Source organism: Trichechus manatus, unplaced genomic scaffold, assembly GCF_000243295.1.
Source record: "Trichechus manatus latirostris isolate Lorelei unplaced genomic scaffold, TriManLat1.0 scaffold00093, whole genome shotgun sequence".
NCBI lineage: Eukaryota > Metazoa > Chordata > Mammalia > Sirenia > Trichechidae > Trichechus > Trichechus manatus.
The window spans coordinates 6,959,405-6,977,665 of NW_004444029.1; the positions used below are offsets into that span (position 1 = coordinate 6,959,405).

General features: G+C 45.2%; 1 protein-coding gene across 1 annotated transcript in view; it reads right to left on the reverse strand.

Annotated features, from left to right (window-relative positions):
* Positions 1-18,261, reverse strand: part of AGK (acylglycerol kinase) — an 84,026-nt gene that overhangs the window by 35,807 nt on the left and 29,958 nt on the right. Inside the window, exons 3-8 of the mRNA XM_023736873.1 lie at positions 16,670-16,709; positions 14,255-14,334; positions 10,770-10,845; positions 6,672-6,764; positions 4,033-4,065; positions 2,326-2,420 (exon numbers count right to left, since the gene is read on the reverse strand). Coding sequence (XP_023592641.1) covers positions 2,326-2,420; positions 4,033-4,065; positions 6,672-6,764; positions 10,770-10,845; positions 14,255-14,334; positions 16,670-16,709 — 417 coding nt within the window. The remainder of the gene's footprint in view (positions 1-2,325; positions 2,421-4,032; positions 4,066-6,671; positions 6,765-10,769; positions 10,846-14,254; positions 14,335-16,669; positions 16,710-18,261) is intronic.

Below are 18,261 nucleotides of genomic sequence, written 5' to 3' on the forward strand. Positions count from 1 at the left end.
GGGACCCTCTGTTGTGATCCCTGTCAGGGCAGTCCGTGGTGGTAGCCGGGTACCATCTAGTTGTACTGGACTCGGTCTGGTGGAGGCCATGGTAGTTGTGGTCCACTAGTCCTTCAGACTAATCTTTCCCTTGTATCTTGTTTTCTTCATTCTCCCTTGCTCCCAAATGGGTGAGACCACTGGAGTATCTTAGACGGCTGCTCAGAGGCTTTTAAGACCCTAGACACTACTCACCAAGGTAGAATGTAGAACATTTTCTTTATAAACTGTGTTATGCCAATTGAGCTAGATGTTCCCCGAGTCAAGGCTCTTTGGTCTTCTGAAGCAATTATAATTCAACAGGGCTTGACAGCAGCACAAAGGGCAAAGCCTGGTTCTCTCTCAGTAGCTGGAGGCACCTGCCCTGCTCGGAGGTCTACAGAATGCTGCACTTAGGACCCACTTACCTCAGCACCTATGAGCCCTGGGGCATGCTTATAAATTGAGTGTTATAAATGTTTACATTATAAATAGAAGCAGCAACAACATTAACTACGGAGGAAAATCAGCCTCCAAAAAACTGCTATCCACTCAGACCCTGCTCGCCACACTTGGCGTAAAGTGGCTTTAGGACAGGCAAGGGGTTCTGAAGATTTTTGTTTCCTTCTGAGGAGAACGTCTACCTCTGCATCGCTGACGTATGCTATTTGGGAGTGTCAACTGAGGCAGTTCAAATAATCAATGCTGACAGGAGAGAAAGACAAGCTCTTTAAAGTAACCAAGACCGAAACCAGATAGGATTTACCTCAGATAAGAGTGTTTGAGTAACTCATTGTTTGCTATCTCTACTGCCCCTCAGAACTGCTAAGCTGGGAATAAAAAGAATGGCTAACTGAAGTGGCCTCCCACGTGACTTAGGTCTCAGGATGGTCGGTAAATAAGTGAACCCTCCCCATTATGTTAAGGTTTGCAGCATGAGGGAAGTTTTAATGAAGGACTGACATCTGTCTGTGCGTACGCCTGCTGTGGTTACCTGCCCTGGAGTCAGCCGCCGACTCACAGCGACCCCACGCCCAACAGAAGGAAATGCTGCCTGGTCCTGCACCATCCCACTGACTGGTTGCAGACTGGATTGTTGTGACCCACTGGGTTTTCACTGGCTGATTTTCAGAAGTAGATCACTAGGTCTTTCTTCCTATGCTGTCTTAGTCTGGAAGCTCTGCTGAAACCTGTTCAGCATCACAGCAACACGAAAACCTCCACCAACATGGCCGTGCATGAGGTGCACTGGCTGGAGATTGAACACGGGTCTCCGGCATGGAAGACGAGAATTCTACCACTGAACCACCACGGCCTTCTCAGCATCTGCCCAGGGCCTGATAAATGGTCCAAGGCTTTTACGGAGGAATAAATACAGAGTGTTAAAAGGTATACCAGTTGACTCCTAAAATTCCAACAACAAAAAAATAAATCAAATAAATCCACAAAAACCCAGGTTAATCAAAGAATTCCAAATCAGAGAAAAAAAATCCCTAACCCAAAACAAAAAAAAATCACCTGAATATTACATTGTTATTGACTCTAGAATGTTAGAGCCAGAAAAGTCGGGAGGAAGTTTTAATTCATTCAATCAACAAATATTTATTCACTGGCCTCCTCCAACGTGTCACAAAGCTGACATGAGCTGCTGACACTGAGAGGCAAACATTATTTGCTCAAGATGATATCATTAATTCATTGTCAAAGCCAGGACTCAAATTTAAGATCTCTACTTTCTTAAAAGACGAGAGCTTTGTTTACACAATGCTTCCAGGAAAAATAATAACAACAAAAGTTTGCCCGGCTCCTGCAGAGACGTGAGACCCACAGCAAATTAACTCAGATATCAGGGCTACACAGCTTTCCCAGTCACTGTATCCCCACCGTCTATACCACGTCTGTCGTTCCCCAAAGGAGGTGACTATATTTAGTTGTCTGAGCCACTGACATCATCAAGAGAACGAAGCCAAGGCTGCAGGTTCGGCCTTCACCAGGGATGTATGCTTAACAAGCGATAAGTGCAAACCGTCTTCCCTAGGGAATCGAACAGGTAAAAGCAGGAAGCAGCTTGGACGAGGGGTGCTGTCAAAGGACATCAAGTGCTCATCTCCATCCCTGGCCTCGGGACTCAGCATCAGGTCACCAGCCCACAACCCAACAGGCTGCACACTGACCCGGGCCCTCCCGTTACTTATTTCACGTTTCGGGTTATCAAAACTGAAAACCGAGTGCCACCACACACACGTGAACTTCTCCTTCCCAGGCTCACTGACCCACACCCAGCAATACCCCACATTGACGACCTACTGGACTTTGTTTCCACTTTCGGCAAAGAGGGTCTGACTCAAACTACTCGTCTGTCCCAGTGGGATAAAGCCAATGGGAATCTTACTGAAGGTAGCCTGGGGAAAAAAAGAAGAGGAAAAGTTTTATAATTGTGGGGAGAAGATCAGGCTGAGGAGACAGGCAGGGGAGTGTCCACTACCCTCCCCAAACCCCTAGAGGAGGAATCAGGTAACACCAAGAGAGCAGTTTTCAAGACACGGACGTCCATGAAAACACAATCACCTAGAATTTCAGAGAAATATTTGAGAACTCACTAATGGCAACTGGTTGATAGAAATTTAGCAAAGTCAATGAGGGTCTTGAACATATTAGGTAAATGCTTGAGTGCGACAATCTTTGAAAAAGCTGCAGATAAAATTCAGCCAAGAATGTCTGACATTTGTACGGAGGCTGATAACAGGTTTATAAACCATCTCAAGTATAGATGACGTGAAGAGGACAGGTAAGTCCAAGGAAGTGAAGGTAAGGGCAGAGCAGTTGATTTAATGGAACGCCACGGATACGACAGACACCTGACGGTTCCTAAAGGCTCTTCTGAGTGTGATGTTCTACATTACAGGCTGGATCCAATCTACCCCTGGGTCACTAACAAATGGGACTTGGGGGCGAGGGCTAAAGCAGTTCAACTTTAACAAAGGGATTGAGAAAGATATTCTTTTTGGTAGTTGTTATTTATGAAATATTTCTAACTATTTTAGAAAAGTACATAATATACTGTAAAAATGCCTGCATACCCACAACCCAGATTGAACAAATGTTAACATTTTGCCATATTTGCTTCAGATTTCCTTTAATAAATAAAATGATACCAATACAGTTGAAGTCCCCTCTCACCCACCCACCTCTCTTCCATCCCAGAGGTAACCACTATCCTAAGGTGGAGTGATTCCTTTTCACCCTGTTATTATTCTTTCACTACATATTTAAAAAACCTGTAGCCATCAGGTTGATTCCGACTCATAGTGACCCTACAGGACAGAGCAGAACTGCCCCCTAGGGTTTCCAAGGCTGTAATCTTTACGAAAGTAGACTGCCACATCTTTCTCCTGCGGAGCAGCTGACAGGTTCAAACCGCCAACCTCTGGGTTGGCAGCCGAGCAAGAAACCATGGCACTACCAGGGCTCCTTTATTTAGGCATCCGTTAATGACATGTGGTATTGTTTTCTGAATTTTAAAACTTTGTAGAAATGCACAACATCCTTTGGTAACCTGCCTTTGTTATTCAGTATCTTTGAGATTTAACCATGCAGATATTTATAGATCTAATTCACTCATTCACCTACTATATGGCTTCCAGGGTCGCTACGAGTTGGAATTGACTTGACGGCAATGGGTTCTGGGTTTCAGGTTGGCTTCCAGTATGTATAAATATACCATAATTTATTTAGGAAGGAATTCATTGAAAAGAACATTCTATAGAAGATTGTATATGTTAAGGAACCGTTGGTAAAAGCTATTGGCTACTCTGGGTTCTCAAAGCAGGAAAGCCTACAGTGGTTAATGCAGGTACTCTAGGCTTCAGGCAGCAGTACCTTCCTTTCTAAAACCCAGTTTGTGCCTGCCTTAAAATATAAAACAGGAGAAAACATAAAGGAAGAAAGTAGAAAGAGTTAAAAAGAATATAAAAGGAAAAGCTGAAATGCAATCACTCTTTCTTTCAAGCTCACCTCATCCACTCTTCGAAGAATTCCAGTAACAACCTACAAAGTTTAAAAAAAAATATATTATAACCTACATGTATTTCCTTTATCATAAAAGAATTTGATTCAGTTTTCACCAACCATAAACTCATTTCTATTTTCTTCCTAGAAATTCTGTCAAAAAAAGTATGGGATCTTACAACACAAGGTACTCTCCAGTAAGAACAGTGCTAAATCAGAGGTTTTACTGTTGACCTAGGAATACAAAAAAGATGAAAATAAAATAATTATAAAAACTCCAGGTTATATTAGCAGAATTACGTTGTAAGCTCTGTGAAATGGGTATAAATGTGATGCACACATCAATTACGCAAAAGACGCTGGTTCACTACTATGAAATAACACACATGGCAAACTAAGGGCTCACTATGCTCAGATAAGGAGATGCTCTGTACACTTTCTTACTGACGAAGACAAGGAGAGGGTACTTCCTCCATTAAAAAGTATTTTGAATTCTAACATCTAGAGAATTTCTTTCTTTCTCTCTATAAATACAGCACACGTCTTACAGAACCTGTGGAAAAGACCTGAAGGGAAAACAATCCCTCCTAACAGCCCCTGTGGATGGCCGTCAATAACTTGTGTGTAGTTTGGTATATTTCTTCCCAATCCTTTTGTTAATCAGTGCATATTTCTACATGCCCTGGTGGTGCAGTGGTTAAGCTCTCGGCTGCTAACCCAAAGGTTGGTGGTTTGAACCCACTAGCTGCTTTTTGGGAAAAAGACGTGGCAGTCTGCTTCCGTAAACATGACAGCCTTGGAAACCCTATGGGGCAGTTCTACTCTGTCCCATAGGGTCACTGTGAGTCAGAATCAACTCCATGGCAGTGGGTTTGGTTGTCTTGGGTGATGTTAAGGATTGAATTGTGCCCCCCAAAAATGTGTGTCAGTTTGGCTAGGCCGTGACTCCCAGTATTGTGTGATTGTCCACCATTTTGTCATCTGATGTGATTTTCCTACCTGTTGTAAATCCTACCTCTGTGATGTTAATGAGGCAGGATTAGAGGCAGTTATGTTAATGAGGCAGGACACAATCTACAAGATTATGTTGTGTTTTTAATCAATCTCTTCTGAGATATGAGAAGCCAGCAGACAGACATGGGGACCCCACCAAGAAACAAGAGCCAGGAGAACAGCACGTCCTATGGACCCGGGGTTCCTGCGCTGAGAAGCTCCTCGATCAGGGAAGATTGATGACAAGGACCTTCCCCCAGAGCCGACAGAGAGAGAAAGCCTTCTCCTGGAGCTGGTTTCCTGAATTTGGACTTCTAGGCTCTTAAGACTGTGAGAGAGTAAATTTCTCTTTGTTAAAGCCCCCCTTGTGGTATTTTTGTTACAGCAGCACTAGATGACTAACAGGTGATTATACCAGATGCGCAGTTTCGCATCTTTCTTTAAATGCATTTTGTAAAGTAAAAACCAAACGCCAAACGTGTTGCCACTGAGTCGATTCCAACTCCTAGTGACCCTAGACAACAGAGCGGAATTGCCCTGCAGGGTTTCCAAGGCTATAAATTTTTAGGGAAGCAGACTACCACATCTTTCTCCCGAGGAGCAGCCGGTGGGTTTGAATCACCAACCTTTCGGTTAACAGCCAAGCACTTAACCACCACATCACCAGAAAGGCTGGTGCAAGTCCCTCCCCTTTCTCTACCTCACTGGACTTCAGGGGTAAGTGGGGTGGGCTGCCGTGAGGTCTACTTCATTCTTGCTTGGCACTCTGTAAGTATTCTTCACACTCCATTAGAAAGCCATAAAAACAATTACAAGATCATTAGCACAGACTTTTTCAAAGAAGCTCACTCAGACTCCCATAACTGCTACATCAAACACAGGACTAGGCCCTGGTTGCGGCTAGCTTCGGATCCCGTCAGATCCCTGACAGCTGATGGAAGCCACCAAGTGGTGGCAAAGGTGGCCAGAAATGAGGTACAGGTGTGGAGTAAGGGGTGCAGGATCGATGCTGGAGCAGTGGCGGGTCGCCTGCACTGGGCTCCTTAGGGCGTCTATGCGACCAATGTGCTAGGCGGCTGCAGGGAAAAGAACAGCATTTCCAGGGCAATCTACCTCCTGTCCTTATTGGGCCAAAGGTAAGCAGTCAGGACCCATGATTTTAAAGCAAAGGCAGGTGCCGAGATCTGAACATGTGGACCTCTTCCTGTACTGTACATTCAGAGATAACATTACCTGTGAGAATGGGCACACTTGTTTTCAAAGGAACCTTTACTTAAGTTTATCTTACAAGAAGCATTCCTCACAGATGAAACTATGATCCCATCACAAAGAGGGCTACGTCATAAAAGCCTCCAAAATATAACAAGCTTATCCCACCCAGCAGCACCATTCAGTCTCTTGGGTCATTCCATTTAATCGCATTTAAATGTAAAAAGAATCTTCTAGGTGAGGGGTAGAGGGCTTACACAAAGCAATGAAGTAAGAGTGCATGAAGAAAATTTCAAGCTCTACTTCCTTCAGAGGAACAAATCCTAAGAGAATGGACCACAAAGAAGGAAGTTCCTTAAATCAAATCACTCTGTGCCACTGCTCTGAGACCTCACCTCCATTCTCCTCACCTGCAGGGTAGTTTCAAACGGAATCAGTCATACCTCCTGCAGAGTCCCGTCTCCTCCGGCGACAATGACCACGTCTGTGTGCTCCATCAGCTCCAGGAGCTTCTTGGCTTGTCCCTCATAATCCGTCTGAAATACAAAGGAAGCCTTGGGTAATTTTATCACCCTAGGACCACAAGGACAAAGGCTAAGTGATGTGAGATATTTTCTTTAAGTTTTATATCGCATCTCTTCTTAAATTCTACATAATTGATAGGCATGAAAAACTAAAATGCTAACATAGCACTTATGTAACTATGTATAGACACTTAGAGCTGGCAGGGACTTCGGACAAGTCAGCTCCTTGTTTCACAAACAGAAAACCCAAGCCCAGTGATTTGTCCGGGTATACAGCTAGCTGGTCACAGGCCACGTTTCCAGTCCAGGGCCGGTTCCACCCGGTCCTTTGCCTGGGGCCTCCCGCCCGACAGCAGGAAGCCAAGTGTATGTGCCAACAGGGAGCACAGACAGAATGAAAAGAGGACAGATGCCGGAGCCCAAGGGACCTAGGGTAAATCTCAATGCTGCCACTTTTTAGCTGAGTGGCCTTAACCTCTCGGGATCTTAATTTCCTTCTCAAGGAAAGTGTGTGAGTTGGGGGAGGGGTACCAACAGCTTCCTCCTAACACTGTTGTAAAGCAGCTCGCAGGTGACTGTACACAGCAGGTACTGTGGCAGGTAAGAGGAGGTGCCTACTGTTTTGCAATGATTGGACATAATGAAGCACAAGTATGATTCCAAGTAGTCAAAGAACGGCATCTAAGACGAAGTATTTTTATTGAGGACAGTTCATCTCAGACACGTGCGCAGACTTAAACGAGCCACTTAACCACCAGTGAGGTGTACGCCTCGGAAACCAAACACGCCGTTTTAACAGACGCAGTTCAACAACTAACGCAGACAATGCTCTCTCCAGCTGACGCTGCGCTGACCCCGTGGAGCACAGCTGTGCTCTGACACACACGGGTCGCCATGGAGCGGAATCAACTCCAGCACTGGTACCAGCGGACACTCTAACAGGCGGACGTGGACTGCAGACGGGCCGCGGCACCTGAGGCCACAAGGCCGAGCGCAGCACTGACTCACAGTTCACACGGGGAAGCAGAAGTCCCTACACTGCTATGTTTCATTGAAGATGAATCGTCCTACTTTTTACTCTAAAAATGGAACGACTGGCTCTGATCTTGGGATGAGAATTCCAAATGAATTAAAATAAAATAAAAAATGGCCTAAAGGGACACAAGGAGCCCTAGTGGTGCAGCGGTTAAGCGCTCGGCTGCTAACTGAAAGGTCGGCAGCTTGAATTCACTAGCTGAGCTGCAGGAGAAAGCTGTTGGCAGTCCGCTGCCATAAAGATTACAGCCTTGGAAACCCTATGGTGCAGTTCTACTCTGTCCTATAGGGTCCCTATGAGTCAGAATCGACTTGACGGCAACGAGTTTGGATGCTTTGGTTTTAAGGAGACACAGGAAAAAGTCACAGGCACTTTGGGGGAAGCCGAGTCCAGCAGGAGGCGCCCATTTTCCCTGACAGTGGTGCTACTGCACCCCCAGGGCTCCTTCATGTGAGGCAAAGGCAGGATTTATCAGCACCAACAAGCGCTTCCCGGAGAATTCGTGACTTTAAGCTGGTCCTCACCTAGGTAACGCTACCTCACAAATTCACACTGCCTGGGTAATCTGAAACACCTCAGGATAATAATCTGATGCAAAGAGCTTCCAGAACTTCCTTATCTGATACACTGAGAAAGAACAGCATTCCTTCTGGGGTATTTATGCTAAAAATACCTCCCCTGAATCTGCACACGACAGAACAGCAGATGAACCCAAACTGAGGGGCATCCTACAAAATCAGTGACCTGCACGCTTCAAAACCGTGAAGGACAAGAAAGACAAGGACCGAGGGGCTGTTTCAGATTAAAGTCGCTAAAGCAATGTGACAACTCAGTGTAACATGGGGTCCTGGATTGAATCCTGCACTAGAAAAACTACTTCTTCTTTTGTTACAGAGGACATTAGTGGAATGACTGACTTAATTTGAATAAATTCTACAGATTATGAGATAATAGTACTATATCAATGTTAATTTCCTGATTTTGATAATTGCTCTGTGGTTATGTAAGAGAATGTCAATACTTAAGAGTAAAGGGACAATATTTCCCTAACTTACTCTCCAAAGATTCAGAAAAACAATAGTAGTGTGTGTGTATGTGTGTGTATATGAGTGTGTACGTGGGGTGTGTGTGTGGGGGTGTGTGCGGGCGTGTATACAGACACACACAGAGAAAGAGAGGGAGAACGACAGAAGCATGGTAAGAGGTTAATATTTGGGGAATCTGGGTAAAGTACATACGGAAATTCTCCAAATTACTTTTTTGACTTTTCTTAAGTTTGAAATTATTTCAAAATTAAAGTTAAAAGAAAATAAACCCTGCAGAGGAACAGTTTCTATTGAGGTATAAGAAGAAAACATTAGCATTTCTATTAATTTTTTAATCTCATCCTTTTAAACTTCTATTTTCTATGTACTTGATATAATGTACATAATATATTAGTACTTGTATATAATTTATAAACATCTCAAATTAGAAAAAAATAATAAATAGGTTCCAGGAAATTTGAACGTGGACTAGACAGCCATCAGGTGATATTAGGTGAATTATTATTTTTGCTAGGTATGATAATGACATTGCAGTTACATAGAGAAGTTATCTTTTTTTTTAACGTATGCTAAAATATTTAGGGGTAAATGAGAGTATGTCTGTAATCTCCTCCAGGGAGTCCTGCTACCGTGGAAGAGGCCTGGTGGAGACACATTCACCTGCCAGCCATGTGAGCAAGGCCATCTCAGACTGGACAGGCCAGCAGGAGAGCAGCCTCAACACAGACGGCTGAGCAACAGAATCGTGAGCACAGGAAGAGCCGCTGTTTTACGCCACTATGCTTTGAGGCAGTTTGCTATGAAGCAATAGATACCTGGTATAGAAATACATCTAAATATATCAATAATTACAATAAATGTTAATAGACTAGATTGTTCAATTAAAAGACATAGATTATTAGATTGAGTTTTTTTTAATATTCTGTTTTCATGCCTTTACCAAAGACACATCTAAGATGTAAGGACAAAAAAAGGTTAAAAGTGAAGGGATAGAGTAATTATACCAGGCAAAAACTAACCAAAGGAAGCTGGTATAGTTACTGTTAATACCAGATAAGACAGACTAGGGCAAAAAAGGTGGTATTAGCGCTAATGAGAGTCATTCTATGAAAGCGTCAAGCCACGAGAAAATAATTCTAAACTTGAGTGTACCGAATAACATAGCCTCAAAATATAAAAAGCAAAAACTGACAACTACATAGAGAAATAAATCCACAAGCAGAGTAGGAGATTTCTAACACTCTTCTCTCTATAATTTATAGATAAACCAGATAAGAAAATCAGTAAAGACATTGAAGATTTGGCCCACAAAATTAACAGAACTTGATTTAATGGACATATATAATATAGAGAACACACAGCCCTGGTGGCACAGAGGTCAAGAGCCCAGATGCTAACCAAAAGGTCAGCAGTTCAAATCCACCAGCTGCTCCTTGGAAACCCTATGGGGCAGTTCTACTCTGTACTATAGGGTTTCGCTGTCAGTTGGAATCGACTTGATGGCAACGGGTTTGTTTTTTTTTTGGTTATATAGAACATAGTACCTAACAACTGATACATATTCTTTTAAGGCACACACAAAACATTTATAAAAACAGACCACATGCTAGACCACAAAACAAGCCTCAATAAACGTTAAAACGCTGGAACTATAGCGCCCATAACAACTTCACCTTCTAAGAGTAGGAACTCCACATCCTGTCTCTCAGATGAAAGGTCCATCAGCTTCTCCATGCCTCCACCTAATCCTATTCTGAAAATGAAAAGCTGACGATGTTTTAAAAAAACAAAATCGCTTGTATTAACTCCTCAAGGACACAGTACTAACTTCTTTTGTTGTCTTCTTAGGTGACAAGGGATCTCTGCTAAGAATTCGGCAGGGAGGACAGGTCATGGGTAGCAGCTTGGGTAAACACACCCTGGCGCCCTCCTCACCTTGACGATGGTCACGTCCATGCCAGACAAGTGTAATATTGGGGCAGCATTTTTTTCAAACAGTGTCCTGGCTTTCCTGTAGATAAAAGAAAAAATAAAACTGTTTCAACATGAGCTCCTCAAGAGGGAGAACAAAAGCCCAACCATCTTCTCTAGTCTAGAATAAGAAATAGACTATTGAACACAGGTTTCCTTTATTTGTTCAAGTATAGGAAGTTTACCAGTGTGCAAACGGTTAACATGCTCAGCTGTTAACCAAAAGGTTGGAGGTTTGAGTGCACCCAGAGGCACCTCAGAAGAAAGGCCTGGCAATCTAGTTCCAAAAAATCAGCCACTGAAAACCCTATGGAGCACAGTTCTACTATGAGACGTATCAGGTCACCATGAGTGGGCACAGACTTGAGGGCAATGGGTTTTAATCTAACAATAGAGGGCTGAACTAGTGCTGCTGCAAACACATCTCCATTTTCACTGCTGGACTGACAAGGAAGAAAGGAGCAGTTGGAAGTGGATCAAATCCATATCCAAGAAGCAAAGCTCTGGAGAAGTCTCCATCTGCCATTATCAATCACAACACATCTGTAATCCCCTTAAGGTTAGTTTAAGAAACGAGATTTGGACATTTGGGCCTATACTTGTGCCTTTACATGACGCTACGGGTTCAGAAAATCTCTAAAACAAAAGTGAAGACTCTTTTTTCTTCTTCTAATGTTCCATATAAAAGACTGAAAAGCAAATGTTATCGGTAAGAAATGTATTATTCATTTTATAATTAAGGGCAAGATAGCACCGGGGTGAAGTAACAACTTCACGTATTTGTAACAACTTCCACGTTCACGCACACAAAGTAATTATTCTTTAATGCATTATTTACTAATGTGCTAAACACAGAGTTACCTCATTCCCTAAAGCTCATGTAGTTTTAAACCAGTACTACATAATGAAACAGCTACGTGACGAATTATAAATCATGCGTCGGGACAGCGCCAAGATGACAAAAATGGGGCAGTTAAAGTGAGAACACAGTGCTTCACAAACCACGTGGGAGAGTTTCAGAGCCGCTGCCTCCGGACGGCGTGGAGGGACTCGCCTTGTTAGAGGGACGGCGCCTCCAGAAGGCAGGCTTTCCTTTCGTGACAGAGCTGGCCTTGCCTTTGGATAAAGGTACCGGACTATACTTTTGGAGTCCCCAGGTGGTGCAAACTGTTAAGCGCTCAACTACCAGTAGAAAGGCTGGCGGTTCAAACCCACCCAGAGGTACGCTGGAAGACAGGCCTGGCCATCTGCTTCCGAGAGGTCACAGCCTTGAAAGCCCGGTGGAGCAGTTCTACTCTGCACACGTGGGGCCGCCGTGAGTCGGAACTGACTTGACAGCAACTGGTGGTACTATACTTTCCTTTTCTCTGTAACTTCTTTTTGTTGTTGCTGAGAATACACACATCAGAGCACACACCAACTCAACAGTTTCCAAATGTACAATTCAGTGACATTGATGACATTCTCCGAGCTGTGCAGCCATCTCACCCTGCTTTTCCGTATTGTTCCTCCCTCATCAACATAAACTCACTGCCCCATAAGCTTCCCATCTAACCTTTCAAGTTGTTGCCGTCAATTTGACCCAATATAGTTAGATCTTAAAAGAGCACAATGCTCTAGGCAAAGACATTCTTTACCAGTTAAGTTAAATTACCGTTTGGTTTTAAGATGACTTCAGGGGATAGTTCTGACTTAAGTTTTAAGATTTGAAGATTATCTCAGGGCAATAGTTTCAGGAGTGGTGATATATACTTTTCAACAAGGATCCACTTTTTAAAAGGCAAATGTACCGACATGTAAAAATGTAAACATCTCTCAGAAGGAGGATGTCCAAATGACTGATAATAGCTTAAACACATCGTCATTAATTTCTTGATCAGAAACTAGCAAATTACTGACTGACAAGTCCTCTAAAGGAACAGGGCATGCACAGGTTACCAGAGGAGGCAGAAGCAGAGGACAGCACCTCCGGGGCAGGGGGAACAAAGTGCAGAATGTTTGGGACCTAGCCTCACGGTCAATAATGATGACATTAGCGGGGATGTTTCTCTTAATGAGTGACTTCTATGTACTGGAAATAATGCTGAAGACTTACAGGCATTACCTCATTTAATCTCAAAAGCACATATCCTATATGGTAAAATTTTACAAGGTATGTGCCATTACTGTTCTGATTTTACAGGTGGGTATACTGAGGACTGAAGTCAAGTAACCCCCGCTGTATCACAAAACAATGTGCAGACCAGGCTCCTCAAACCCCAAAGCCCACGCTGAGTTCTGCTCTACCTCCTGCCGCAGGCCACCACCGACCACTTAATCATCTTGGCACTGTGACTGTGTTGTGCCAGCACCTGCTTACTGGCTGGTGGCGTTTACTGTCGGGATTAAGGGAGAGTGATTGACAGGCAGAGGCTAGTGTGTTTATGGAGGAGGAAAGTGGCTGCAACAAAGCTGGGTGAATATGACTCAATCAGGCCAGGTAACAGAGCCCACTCAGACAATCTTTAGGTAAAACCCTTAAACTACTGGATTTAAAAGAAATAAGTATTGTTAAATGGGAACCTAATTTGCTGCGTAAACCTTCACCAAAAACACAATATTAAAAAAAAGAAAGAAGGAAACAAGGCATGACTTCAGGTCATATCTACGAAGGGGCACTCACGGGCGCCCAAGCAGCAGCCAGAGGCACACCTGAGCACAGAGCCCCGAGGTCCACAGGTCCACGCAGACAGCGTCAGCCTGGCCACCTGCAACCTGGCCCGCCCACTCCCCACACCTTCATCCGCACAACCCTCGCCTGCCCCGACCTCTGGGCCACCAGGCCAGTTTACAGGGCATCCTGTAACCTCATGGCCAGGGGCTGTGGCCTCGGCCAGGAAGGGTGAGTGCCCTCCTCTGCCTGCTTCAGGCTCCTCCAGGACCCAGCTCCAGGCCCACTTCTTCCAGAAGAAAACGCTTCTGAGCTCCCAAGCCCACAGCGCTCCTAGCCGTCTCTGAACTGAGTACGCCGACTCCGACTCACGGCGACTCTGTGTGCGTCAGAGCAGAGCTGTGCTCCCCAGGGTTTCCGATGGCTGAGTGCCTCTGGGTGGACTCGAACCTCCATCCTTCCCACGAGCTGCCGAGTGCAGTCACCCTATTGAGGTGGCCGCGTGATGGATGCACAGCGACAGAGCAGTGGGTCCCAAAGGCACTACTTCCAAGCAGATAAGGCTTCTCTGGGTGTGTTAATTCAGAAATGATTACTAAACTTCAGTTAGACAAGTCTGTTAAACATCCATTAGTTTTACAGTTACTTCTCAATGTTAACAGTTATTTCTACTTTATAACCAAATCTTGCTGATAGAAGATAACTCTTTTGGCCCCACACAATGTCACTAGCTGCCTGATGGTCTGTTTCTTTCCCCCCTAGAAAAACCAAATCTATAACAAATCCCGGACTGAACTGCCCTTTGCAAGCCGCAGGGTTAAGAAAGACAGTTGCCTTCTTCACTTGTGCGTTGGGAGGGATGAGCTGACTGCCAAACACCTGAAAAGGCAAACAGAGAAGGGGTAACTAAATGTCCTTTTATTCAGTTACTGAGCACACATCCTCTTTCATTCCAAAAGAATTTACTTCCCGCAAATACCGTATCTACTCGGGAAAATAAGGTTCTTCCCTGATCTTGTATTAAAACAGACATCATCCATGGAAGACAATAAGCTCTGTTTGTTTTAGGAGAGGGCAGTAGCTTTTCTCCTCTCTGCAAGATGTGTAGGTTCAGTACACACACAGCCAGCAAGGCTGGCCTGTCAGAGGGAAGTTTAATCCACTTATCTTCAGTTTCCAGGGTGCAATCTTTTTCTCCTTTGGCTGATTACCAAAGCTTATTCAAGAATCTTGGTGTTTACCAGTTAATCTTCCTATCTTTATACCCATAAAAGATAAACCTAATACTCCATTTCCCTCCTCTTCCTTGCAGCCATGTATGGTAACAGGAAAGGAGCCCCGGTGGCTCAGCAGTTAAGCGCTCAGTGCTAACCAAAAGGTTGGTGGTTCACACCCACCAGTCGATCCGCAAGAGAAAAGACCTGGCGATCTGCTTCCATAAAGATGACAGCCCACGAAACCCCGTGGGGCAGTTCTACTCTGTCACATGGGGTCGCTATGAGTGGAATCGACTTGACAGCACCCGACGACGGGGTAGCAGGAAAAGAAACAGAGCTCTTATTTCCTGAGCACCTGGTGCCTGCCGCTTTCACACACGTCATTCTGAGTTCTCAGAAACTAAGGGGGTATTAAAAAACCCCACCTTCACAGATGAGAGAGCCAAGGTTCAGGAAGACGGTTACTCACCATCGGGTAGTGAGTAAGTGACAGGCCTCGAACTCACATCTAGCTCCAAACCCAGGCGGCTCTAAGCTCTGGGCTCTACAGAGCAGTCAGGACGAGGCAGCGTGAAGGGTCAGAGCGCGAGGAGACGGAACCCCGCAGACGTGGAGGCGCTCACATCAAACAGGAGAGGGAGGACCTGACAGTCACGTGCGTCTGTTGTTAGCTGCTGTCCAGTCGGCCCAGACTCATGGCGACCCCATGTACAACAGAACAAAACGCTGCCCAGTCCTGCATCATCTTCATGACCACTGACAGGCTTGGGTCTATTGTTGTGGACACCGTGTGCGCTGAGTGCCTTTCAGCCTGGGGGCTCACCTTCCAGCATTTTATCAGACAATATTCTGTTGTGATCCATACGGTGTTTATTGGCTGATTTTCAGAAACAGATTGCCAGGCCTTTCTTCCTAGTCTGTTTTAGTCTGGAAGCTCCGCTGAAACTTGTCCACCATGGGTGACCCTGCTGGTGTTTGAAATACTGGTGATGCAGCTTCCAGCATCACAGCACCATGAAGCTACCGCAGTAGGACAGACTGACAGACCGGTTGCCTACTCTCTTCTAAAGAGAAAAACAGAGGTCTCCAGGGCTTCTGGCTAGCTTGGCATGGGAATCTCCTCAAATTTAAAGTGTACTTGAGTTGATTCTGAAACAACTTAGAGCCATATGAGGTAAAACATTTAAACAAAAAAGCAGCCAATTTTTTGAGACACAGGTTTAGAACAGGCGGCCCACAGTCACTAATCAGAGGCACTTATTAACAGCACCTGCTGTCACGGTCATCCACAAACACACTGCAGAAACCAGCGTGCTTCCCCACCCACCTCTCCTACTAAACGCAGACTCCGTTTGTTGTTTCAACTTCGTGTATTCTTTCTGGGATTTCTGACATCACAAGCTTAAATGACATGTAACAAAAAGGCAGCCTAGTTGTGGAAATTCACCCGCAGCTATAATGTACAAATGTGGAGGGAAGGGTGGAGCCAAAAGGTGGTCTTAAACTTGGAAGGATTTACCGTTCAACCACAGCCAGTACAGTCAGATACATATACAGTATCATGGGCTCAGGTAGCAATAGGCATGGGATGAGCCCGCTGAGCTGGTGAGATGGGCTTTAAAAATGTGAGTCAAGAGCTTCAAGAAGATTTGACTTTTGGAGGTAACACCTGTTCAGAATCCACATCCTGGGGGTTATTCAGGTCAGGGATGACTCAGGGTTCAGCCCAATCTTCAAGGACAACACAGACATGAATAAAATCCCAGAGCTCAACCAGTCCAGGACGTGCTCCTGAGACTGGCCCACAGGGAAGCAAGGCTAAGGGAGGGGGCGCTGGAACTGCTCCCCACCAGCTGGCTAACGTCCCCGGGCTCCACTCAGTTAGCCCTTAGTCCAATACACGGTGAGCCGTGGACACATGGCAGCGCGGCACCCTGGAGGAGCCTGCGTTCTGCAGGAAGAGACGGGGGTTACTTTTGTCACATGAGGTGGCTTACCTGAGCTTCCTGGCAGGCTGCCCTCCTGAGCAGGTTGTCACTGTCAAACAAACAGAGGAGAAGGGGGTTAGCTTTCACAGCAGGTGACGATCCAGACAAACACATCTGGGTTTTGGTTTCTCAAAACATGCTCCTCTTCTCTATCAAGTACCAAGTGGAAGTTTCTTAAAGACTTAAGAACAAACACGGCACATTTGAAAAATACTCTCACGGACTGGAATTCTGGGCTAAGTATTTCCATATTGTGGTTGGCAGAATGGGGCCCCCAATCATGCCCACGCCCCGATCCTCAGAACCCATGAGGGATACCTCCCATGGCAAAGGGGACTCTGCAGGTGTAAGTTTAAGACCCTGAGGTGGGAGAGCAGCCTGGGTTATCCAGGTGGGCCCAGGCTCATCACATGGGTCCTTGAGGAGGTTAGCCTTTCCCTGCTGTGGTCAGAGGGAGCCAGGGTTCCAGAAGCAGGGACAGCGATGCAATGGAGGAGGGGCCACGAGCCAAGGAATGCAGGTGGCCTCTAGAAGCTGGAAAGGGCACGGAAACAGATTCTCCCCTGGAGCCTCTAGAAGGAACGCAGCCCTGCCGACTCCTTGATTCCAGCCCAATAAGGTCCGTTTTTGGACTTCTGACCTCCAGAACTGTATGATGATATATTTGTGTTGAATTAAACCACTAAGTCAGAGTTTGTTACAGCAGCAATAGAAAACAAATACACATACCCTGTATTTTTCTCATTCAGTGGAAATTACTCAGGTCATTTGCAGGAAATAAATGTGATGTTTCGTTGCTTCTGCTGCTGTTTTACCTAATCCCTTATTTTTTATATCACAGTCAGGCACTCGATTATATCATAAATGAAAACGTTTAGTATGAGGCAAAATTTTGACTTGCAAAAATGAAAGTATCCTGCTGGAATGTGTGTATCTAATTTAACAGAAAGATCTAGAACGTGTTTATGCCTCTTAAACTGTAAGAGCACTTTAAATGGCTGCTTGCCTGCAGGGCTCCCGAATCTTCTCTCCATCAGAGGCAAGGCTGCTGCACCCCTGCTGGCATCGCTAGGACAGTGACTTCAAGCTGGTTAAGGACAGTCGAGAAAACCAGTACCAGAAAAGACGACCAATAACCAATTCACAGGAAAGAATTTAAAAGAAGGATTATTTTACTTATATTCTTCTTAACTTTGCATTTTTACACTAATTCAAATCTAATTTTGATATCTAAGGTTGAAGTAACAGGAAGTAAAATAGACCACCTTCTGCTCTCTGTCACAGTGGCAGTCAAGGCTGCTCAGTGGCATTCCTCTGTAGGAGGCTGGGCAGCCAACCCACACGTCACAGAGCAGGAAGCTGCAGCAAGAAAACGCCGCCTGCAGGGGGCGCCGTGTTGCCAACCTGAAACTCGGACAACGGTCCTCCAAAATGATGGCGATACCAGGACCCCAAAGCCCTCGCTGATGGACAGCGAAGTCCCAGGCGGCCTCCACAGCCAAGCAGTTCCCACTGGCTGAGCTGCACCATTCACCACCACCCAGGCTCCCCACCCACCCACCGCCCAGGCTCCCCACTGCCCAGGCTCCCCACCCACCCAC